Source organism: Nanorana parkeri, unplaced genomic scaffold, assembly GCF_000935625.1.
Source record: "Nanorana parkeri isolate BGI_ZX_2015 unplaced genomic scaffold, ASM93562v1 scaffold49, whole genome shotgun sequence".
Lineage (NCBI taxonomy): Eukaryota > Metazoa > Chordata > Amphibia > Anura > Dicroglossidae > Nanorana > Nanorana parkeri.
In genome coordinates this window covers 461,926-472,619 of record NW_017306317.1, presented here as the reverse complement: position 1 = coordinate 472,619, position 10,694 = coordinate 461,926, and the positions used below count along the sequence as shown (strand labels likewise).

The 10,694-nt window shown below is 39.5% G+C and overlaps 1 protein-coding gene across 3 annotated transcripts in view; it reads right to left on the bottom strand.

Annotated features, from left to right (window-relative positions):
* LOC108802189 (cadherin-6-like) overlaps positions 1-10,694 on the bottom strand; it is a 203,350-nt gene that overhangs the window by 112,472 nt on the left and 80,184 nt on the right. For all 3 annotated transcript variants that reach the window (XM_018574067.1, XM_018574061.1, XM_018574076.1), the window contains exon 2: positions 7,358-7,652. In XM_018574067.1, the coding sequence (XP_018429569.1) occupies positions 7,358-7,652 (295 nt within the window). The remainder of the gene's footprint in view (positions 1-7,357; positions 7,653-10,694) is intronic.

Genomic DNA, 10,694 nt, shown 5'->3' with positions numbered 1-10,694 from the left:
ATATATAGATATATATCGATATCTATATATACATTCCTTCCTTTCTTCCTGTAACCACAATTGCTGCACAAAGAAGATGCATTGAGTTTGCTTTCTTGACTGTGCTGACAAGCTGGGATAAGAATCCATCTTTAAAGGGGTTCTAAACCCTCCGGTTGTTTTTGCCTATATCTACTGCTAGCATGCAGTAGATATAGGCAAGAAGTGTAAAAAAAAAAAAAATAACGCTTAAAATCATTTGAAACTTACCTCGTTATCGCCGCTCGTTCCCGCGCCGAGAATCAGGAACTGCTCGTACGGCCGCAAAGGATCTTGGGGCGGGCGCATGCGCAGTTCCGATTCTTGGCCGGGGGACGAGCAGAGACGCAAGGTAAGTCCATGGACTCGTGCACCCGCCTGCAGACACCGCTGGATCGGAGAGACATGGCAGTCCGCGCTGGATCGGAGTGACGTCACACCGCTGGAGGGACACATGAAAACATGGGGAAAGAAGAGGAAGATCGGAAAAAGAGACATCATTTAAGGTAAGTGCTAACATTTACATGGGGGGGAGGGAAAAAAACGTTTGCCTTTAATGTCACTTTAAATAGACAAGCAGGCACTGTGGTCAAAAGTTGCAACAATTGCATTACAGTTATGCAAAATAATGGATTTATTCTACAATTAAAAAGTGTTTTCTAGCCATTGATGGCCTCGTGTACTTGCAAGCAGCTTAACGCCCATGAGATGTCCTCTATTTTGTTGAGCAACTGAAGTGCTAGAAAATGAATAGTGCTCTATATAATAAACTAATGAACCCCCGGAATGTTGTGTTAAATAAGTAATACAGATTACAAATGACTTGCCAGAAAGAGCGTGCTACATAATAATTACTTTTTGGATTAATCTTTGCATTCTAAACACAGATGTACAGCAGTCGTCAGATCTGCATATCTCAACAGAGAGCTGTCCAAGCCGCATTACAATGAAAAGTGAAACCCTAGCCCTTTATCCACAGTCATAAATCCCTAGAATTTATTTTATTCTTTCTTCTAACTGTTACTTTCAAAGAAGGAAGATTTCACATGGAGAAAAAGCTGTCTGACTTATCACCTCCTTGAGAACATATTTCACTGAATTAGAACTTCCAGCCTAGTTAAAAAAAAAATATTTTTATATGAGAATCTGTGGTTCATTTACTATCCAGAGTCAGGAAGTTGCATGACACATTCCCGTTAAAAATGTCTTTGTACATAATTCCCTTGAATACTGTAGATACAAACTTCTTTACACTAGCGCTCATTATACTCTAGTGTATCGTTCTAATCTTCAATATGAAAATACCAATCCCTTTTTATCAACAGGAAAATGTCCCTCTTTCAGATATGTGCCATTTCCTGTATTTCTAATGTGCAAGGTTAAATATGTCAATCAGATAATGAATGAATACAGTGACATATGGTGAAAAGTAGGGTAATGCACAGATAATTATGAAATGCTTTTCATTCATGTGATGCAGAAAACGCGTTTCATTAAATGTATTACTTTAGCGCTGTTGCACACAACAGGACATACAGAGTATGCAAAAGCAGACATGAATGTCTACATATTTATCTGTGGCTCCAGAGCAGCCCTGCTTTATTTGGAAAGCTAACGTATGATGAGGGACAACTCTGAAATAGCTTTATACATTTACTGTCACAGCTAATACAGTTAACTTACTATACAATGCCCTTCTAATTCATCCACACTGAGCATGGGGTACATTTCAAAAGATTCCATTTTATTAAAGGAGAATCTGTTTGTTTAAGGGAAAAAAAGAGTCAAGCAAATCCTAAGGACCTTACAAAAACATGCCAACTTTTCATTTAAAACACTGCTATTAAGCTGTCTAGATGAATACATTGCACATCTATTTTCACCAAGATATTTATTTGTATAAATCATTATCTTTGTATATACATTTTTTTCCCCCAAAAATGATTCTTGTTATTGAGTGTCATTCTAGACATATTCACTAATTATTAGCGATTTAAATACTATAGTTAACTAACATCAGCGTCTGTTTTTTAAAAGGCCTTCTGGAATTTACCAACCCAAAAAAAAAACAGTTACATTAAATGGTTCAAAGCCTATAGTATGCCTACATGACCACTGAGTCAGAAGAAAAACGACGAACAGACACTTATGTGCACTTGGGTTATTATCTCTGTCTACAAAGCCAGCCCTAATGAGAACTAATTATCTACTCTTCTTTCTATGCTGCAGTCTGGAAGATCAACGGATCTGATATGTGGAACTAGGTTTCACCATTGTTCATCTGTGCTGCTACATTATAACAACTGTCATCATAAGAGCAGATACAGTTGTAAAAAGCCTTGCTTTTGTACACCTTTATCAGCATATTAAAACATTATTTCTTTGTACAAATTGCTGTTTCCTTTTAATCTTGATTACATGCTTCATTATACTGGCTTGTAACAGTTGTGATTTTTTTTTACTTGTGATGTTTCTATTTTTCAGTTTGTTTCTGTCCTTAATTGCTGTGTTCAAACAATGTTTCTGACCAAGAGGCAAACGTAAACATTCTAGAATGAGTTTCCCATTCTCTCATTAATTATAGTTAAAATGATTATTTTAGTTCTTTGGAATGTATTTTCCTCAAGCAATGTCTCCTATACCCTTTGCATTTATATAACACATATTTATGTTTTACTATGGTTACTTTGTTTTGTTACATTTTATCTTTTTTGCCATAAACACAAAAAAAATTACTTTCAATTAAATGAATTCAGTATTTGTTTCTATGAACTTTTTAGGTCAAAACATCTGTCCTTGACAACTGATTAATAGAAAGGTATATCCACTGTTGTTAAAATGCAATTGCTAAAACATATATATTTGCTACACACAATACTGTTAAAGCCCAACTCCAGTCAAAACTCTACTTTTACATTTTTGGACAGAGTAGGGAAGGAAACCCCTGCCAGTTTTTTTTACTGCAGTCTATGACACAATTGGATAGAGTTCCCCTGAATTTTTGTTGCGACATCCAATGGGGACACAGACTGCACCACGCGTTCTGTAAGGTTAAAAGTCTTGTGCTGTGTTTTTCTGTCCTGGTGACTAATGCTGTCAGGGGCAGACATTGAGGTGAATCTTTCCTTTACCGCAGGGGTGGGGAACCTCTGGCCCTCCAGCTGTGGTGAAACTACAAATCCCATGATGCATCTGTCTCTGGGAGTCATATCTGTGAGAATCTTGCAATGCCTCATGGGATTTGTAATTTCACCACAGCTAAAGGGCCGGAGGTTCCCCACCCCTGCTTTACAGCAACTGAAAGTATATGATTAACAAGGTTATTATAAACACATTGCAGGCATGTTATTCAGCAGCTGCTGCAACAACCAGCTGCTGATGAGCAAGCCTACAAGGTGTTTATAATAACCCTGTAAATATTCCCCAAATACATCAAGCCCTGATGAAGAAGATGCCCTTGAGCCCCTAACATGACCCCCACATAGAGTTTGCTTGAACCTTTTACTGGAACAAACGTGTTCTGTATTTCAACACTTTGGGGTGGTACTTCTGTTCTTATCTCTCTTCAGTTTCAGTCTGAAGTGGCCCTGCACTGTTAGTCACTTCACAGTGCCACCATTTCCACATCACCTAGTGGAAATACAAACTACTTCCTAGCAATAAAAACTCAACAGGTATTATGTCTTAAATCTATCCTGACTTGGAGTTGGGCTTTATAAAAATTATCTTTCCATTTCAATCTGCACATAGCTATGATTCTTTTTTACATTGAAAATATGGCTTTCTTGCCATTGGGACAACACTGGTGGCATTCTGCATGTACAGAACTCCCCCCAAAAAATGCAATTTCCTCCTTAGGTAATTGCTTGCCTGCTTAAGAGGCTTAAAGATCCTTTCCACCTTTGCGGAGGTATTTAAAGAAAAAAACATATACCAGCAATGTACACCAAGTGTACATGAAGCAGACATATTCAGTTGCTGTATATGAACACAGAAACATGTTGTTTTTTGTTATCTTTCCTCTTCGCATTCTCCTGGAAATGGCCACCTCTGTGCTCTGTGTAAATTATAATTGAATTATCTTTGAGCTCTTCACCCCCCATTCATTAATATTCATAGTGGCAACCCCCCAGGACAGTGTATTGTGTGCAAAGAAAAATCTGGTGTTTAGTGGCCATATTACACAGAATCACAGGGAGGCGGGACCTGTTTACAGCCTGCTTTACAATCCAACTCTGGTGTCAGATTGAATTTCCTGTGGAGACAATTTTGCATTTTTAGGCTTTAGGCCTAATAAAACATTCATGAAAAAAGCCAGCAATGTGAGTCCTGAAAATGTGCACATGTATACATCATCACCGCACCTCTACATTACCACAATAAATGCTATTCACTTACAGAGGTAGAAATGGACTTTAAAGTTAAGAGTCAGGTTGTGATAAAATTATAACAAGACTTCAATACAGCTTCTTTCTTACAGTTTCCCTTGCCATCCCCATGCTATGTGCTATTCATATACCTATTTATATACCTCTGATAGGCAGGTGACCCAACCCAGGATACTTAGCCAATGCTAAGGCACATGGCACTCGGGTGGGCTAGCTAGTTGGGCTGCTTGGCTTTGCGTGCCCTAATAGAAAAGCCCTCAACTTGAAAGCCTGCTTTGAGACAAATTCACCTTAGGGCTTTGAAGTAGAATCAGAGTGCTACCTGTCTGGAAACAGACTGTGGTTCCATGTCCAGGTCATCTGCTGATATATGTTGTGAGCAGGGGTAAGCATAGCATCTGGGCCTATTCCATATAAAGATATATATATTGAAATCAACCATCAGCAGAGGCCACAAATGCACATTTGTTTTCTTGCAGCAGCACTCAATTTCTAGTTTTCCAGAATTTTCATCCCTGCAGTTGTAGATGATGTTCTAATTTTCTACACTTATTTTATTAAGGATAAATTACAAGCATGCCTAGCAATGTTCTTAGGTTTACAAGCACTTATTGCTGGTGAAAAACTGCATATCTAGACATAGATAAATAAAAAAGGGGGAAACCAAAGATGATTTGAAAGGATCACACTTAGTAATGACTAATAATCCTGAAATAAATATATATCAGCACCAATCCTTCTAGAGTGCATGATGTATCTAAGTAAGATAAAGAAACATTGTTTTTAGAGGTTCTCTCTATCACTCTAAAAGTCTTGGTGTTCCCTGAAATAACCACATCTACATGGAAAATAAATGTATGACCTTATTACACATCACATGTCTAGACAAAATCTATAACCCCTTAAAAACACAAAAATGCCCTTATTACTGCCAGGCGCTGCCTGAATCACTGAATACCACATCAAATAAAAACAAGCTATGTAATACATATGAGCACATATACCCCTATATGATGTCAAAACAATGTACACCTGTGCATGGACCTACTCCCGGCTGTGGAAAGAGTCATTAAATGATATATACCGATAAGTCCTCAAATATAATAAATAACTCTCCTGGAGTGAATATTTATGAAAAACATACAGTATATCAACTTTCCGAAAACATTTACACATACGTGGGTAAAGAGCCCAGAATATGATCAGATGCAAATGTGATCAGGTGCAGTCGCTGTTCGGGTATTCAATGCAATGGAATGCAACAGGAATCTATTAGACTCTCTGTGCCCTTCTCTATCAGATCTCCACAGCACAGGTTATAATACAGAAGAATATGGAATGTTTGATAGGATACATTACAAGCACGCCCTGTATCCCCCTAAACATCACACAGTTACCCGCAGAAACCTTCGCCACTTCAACCCTTCTCTCCTCTACTCTGCTACTGACTACCTCTATGACAAAATCTTACCCCTGCCCTGTCCTGGCTACTTCTGTCTTCAACAGTTCGCTCTCATCCTCCCTAGACACCTTGGCTCCTCTCACCATGTGCAGACTTAAGCTGCGACCACTACAACCATGGCAAACAGAAGAAACCAGAAGTCTTAAAAGACATAGCTGCACAAGCGATGTGGTGTAAAACTAGGTACCTGCAAGACTTCACACTGTATAAAGTTGCCCTCCTAAAATATAATTCCTCCCTCGGCACTGCCAAGCAGATTTATCTTGTCACTTTCATTAATACACTCTCATCCAGACCTCGTCAACTCTTTTCTACTTTTAACTCTCTAATATGTCCCCCACCGCCTCCGCCCACTAATTAATTCACTGCACAGGACCTTGCCATTCATTTAGAAAAATAAAATAGATGCAATTCCGGATGAGATTTCCACTGTCCAGTCACCTTCCCCTATTAACATACCAGATCCACCATCACACTTGTTACTTTCCCCTTTTGACCCTGTCACTACAGAAAAGGTTACAAAACACTGGCACTCGCCTCACTCCTTGCCCCCTGGAGCCTGTTCCGTCACCACACCTTCGGTCCCCTTCTTGCTCTATCCTACACTCTCTTACTCACATTTTTTATCTTTCCCTCTCTACTGCCATCTTTCCCTCCCCTCTAAAACATGCTCTGGTCATCCCAATAAACCCTCACTGGACCCCACCAACCTTAACAATCTCACACCAATTTCCTTACTCTCATTCACCTCCAAAACCCTAAAACGCCTAATATACAACCGACTGAACCGTCACCTCACTGATAACAATCTCCTCGACTCCTTACACTCCAGCTTTTGCCCCTAACACTCCACTTAAACCGCCCTCCTAAAACTCACTAATGACTTACTAAGTGCTAAAAACAATGGCCACTACTCCTTACTCTTGCTATTAGACCTTTCTGCTGCTTTTGACACAGTTAACCACCCACTGCTCCTCAAAAAACTCCACTCGCTTGGCCTACAAGTCTTTGCTCTCTCATGGTCCTCCTCCTACCTATCTAAGCACTCTTTTAGTGTCACCTACAAATTTAACTCCTCCACTCCTCTTCCTCTATCTGCAGGGGTCCCCCAAGGCTCTGTCCTTGGACACCTTCTCTTCTCAATCTACACTTACTCCCTTGGTCAGCTGATAACCTCACATGGCTTCCAATCCTCTATGCCGCTGACACTCACATATATTTTTCAACTACACAGCTCATCCCCTCAGTATCCTTGCGTATAACAAAGAGACACATACTCTATGTTATTCACTGGTTGAGTGGTTGAGGTACCATTGGTATAACAGGAGAGGAGTGTTGCCAGAGCAGGTACAGGGGATTCCCCTAACCATGCGATCTATTGCGTATGGCGTATTGAAATGATCAGACAATATGTATAAGCTTAGAAATTATACGTTTTGCCAGACACATGTTTATTATACATATTTCTCATGATGCTAGTCACACTTACCCACTTCAGACATCTCTGGGACAGTGGCAGTGTATACATCCCTAGTAAATTTTGGCTCATTATCATTAATGTCATGGATCTTGATGACAAACTCAGACTCAGGTTCAACAGGTCTCCCTGTTTTTATGTTCACAGCTTGAGCACGTAATATATATGATGACTTTTCTTCTCTATCCAGGCGTTTTGTTGCTTGGATGTCGCCAGTATTTTCATTGATTATAAATACATCCCCCGCTCCATCTCCAGACAAAATGTATTTCAGTGATCCATCTCCGCTGTCCTGGTCTGAGTGTAACTGGAAGAAAAACAATGCAGTATTGGTATTTATGCTCGCACCTTTTTTTTTGTAGAATTTTTCAACTGCATATTATCATAATACGAGTAACCTTCATCAGAAAATGTGTTTATCCAAGCCTGGAACCTAAGAATATTGAGCCAAGCTGTGCAGAGCCAAACAGATATTCACCAAGGATCACCTATACACTCTGCTGTGCAATCAGATACATTCTGAGGGTATTTAACAGGAACACAATTAAATGCATAGAAAGTAAGTGTGCTCTATCTCCTAGACTGTTTGCAGCTAGCAGAATGCCAATGCAATAGCAGGGCTCCAGTTATCCCACCAAGAAACATCCAGGATAGAAAAAATTGGCACACCACTGAAGATCTGTATCAATAGTTTGTTGTCTTAAAGAGGCATATAAATCCAGACACAGACAGGATGCTAATGTGTTTCAGCCATTGAGGCCTTAGTCAAAGTTTGAGCTATGACTAAGGCCTCACATTAGTATTTGGTCCACTTTGGGCAATAGGAGTGCCAGCTTATTCTATCTTGGGTACTTAAAAGTGACTCCTTACTGTTCACATTCATATCATACAGAAAGAATATGCTTTATCCTAAAGTGTGGGCTATTTTCCCCAAACCAAAAAGTATTCCTCTTTTATTTAAATAGTAAGAAAACGGGATTTTGAGGTGTTTTTTTTCAGCACCCTATGATACAATATACCCTATAAGGATTTATTAAGGGAACACCTAATAAGAAATTACAGTAGGGCTGTTACTGATTAAAATTTACGTGTTCGATTAATCAAAAACATTTTTCATCAATTAATGTATATGATGTCAAAACAATGTACACCTGTGCATGGACCTACTCCCGGCTGTGGAAAGAGTCATTAAATGATATATACCGATAAGTCCTCAAATATAATAAATAACTCTCCTGGAGTGAATATTTATGAAAAACATACAGTATATCAACTTTCCAAAAACATTTACACATACGTGGGTAAAGACCCCAGAATATGATCAGGTGCAGTCGCTGTTCGATTCCTCTTCCTCTATCTGCAGGGGTCCCCCAAGGCTCTGTCCTTGGACACCTTCTCTTCTCAATCTACACTTCCTCCCTTGGTCAGCTGATAACCTCACATGACTTCCAATCCTCTATGCCGGTGACACTCACATATATTTTTCGACTACACAGCTCATCCCCTCAGTATCCTTGCGTATAACAAAGAGACACATACTCTATGTTATTCACTGGTTGAGTGGTTGAGGTACCATTGGTATAACAGGAGAGGAGTGTTGCCAGAGCAGGTACAGTGGTTCCCCTAACCTCCTCCCCCCTTCCCTTCGTTAGCCGACGGAGCCACTTGGGGACATCGACGTCACCGGACTCCTCCCCCCTTCCCTTCGTTAGCCGACGGAGCCACTTAGGGACATCAACGTCACCGGACTCCTCCCCCCTTCACTTCGTTAGCCGACGGAGCCACTTGGGGAATAGGGGAGGACTCCGGTGACGTCGATGTCCGTGACGTCACCGGATCTCCGACGGGACTCCCGGAAGCCGGCGGAGAGGTGAGTATTTTCATTAGCGATCAACAAAATTGTAATCGATCAAAAAGATTAACGATTAATCGAGAAACTAATCGTTAATTTGCACAGCCCTAAATTACAGTACTTTTTTATTAGATATATTACATCATAGAAAGCTGAACTTGGAGGTTAACCTCTTAGCTTGTCCTTATATGCTGGGTAGATTTGAAATATCCAGATGACCAAATGTTAGAGTTCTCTCATCAGGGCCACTGATTTGCTAAGATTCATTCACCACTGCTTATAACGCCTTATAACTCAAGGAAACAACATTTACAGGGTTATTCACAAAAGGGTGAAGTGTTTGGAGAAGGCAAGAGAAGGGAACAATCTAGGACAACATAGCTGAACTGGAAAGTGAGCTGAATTGGAGAATTATTTCAAATCAGCTATGTTGTCCTAGATTGTTCACTTTTAAACTCTTCACCCTTTTGTGAATAACTCTGTTAATGTACACACAGATATTTGCATTATGCAGATCAATGAATGTGAATCTGCCACAAAGCTTAGTGTGCAGCCTTTAAGAGAATAGCTGCTTTGCAGGAAGGTTCTACATTTGTAACAGATTCACTTCAAATGTATGTACCTTAGAGGCCACAGCAAATAATTTTCTAGAGTAAAGAAAATGCAAAAGATAGCAATCTAGCTTGTTATTGTAAGTGACACAAAAGTATTTTTCAATAATTGTATTACAATAGGTACAAATACATTTCCAATAAATGTTAGTAAATTTCAACATGCAGGAAACACATGGTGTTAATGCAATTATTTAAAATTAAGGTATCCAGTCCTTAGAGTTACACAGCTTTGCCTGGCAGGGAATGGGACCTGATCTTCCCCTGTTGCAGTTTTCCTTTTACTAACAGGTCCCCTCCTCTTCCCCACCCTGTGGTTGAACAGTAAAAGGAGAAGCAGCACACAGTCCCTTGTACTGAAGCACACTTGATTACCTCCCTGTGCTACTTCTTCCTCCCAGTTTTAGAGTTCTGATGTACAGGGATTGCAAGAGACCGATACCAAGTCAGGTATTTACACTGTGCTTACATTAAAAAAAACACATGGAATGTGTAACTTATAATGTATGAATGTGTTGTTTATATCTGACTTAACCATCATGGTTTGTTCATAAACATATTTGGTGATTTATTAAGATGGTCCTCTTTTTTTTAACAGTTTTTATTTTTTGCACCAGATTGCTAAAATGCTAAAATGTAAACAACAATCTTATAATTCTGTTATATTTGTCCTGTACATTGACTAGTACAGCTGCAGCAAAGGTCGCAATCTTTTGTAGAGTATGTCTCTTTACCCCACCCCATTCAAGCTGAGCTTGTGTGCATAATCAATTATTTTCAGATCCCACACTGCTACTGGACACATCAAAGTTTTTTTTCAACATGGTGTCTCTTTTTTTTTTGCAACAATAGCAGAAACAATTATTTCACAAAGTCTAAAACAAAG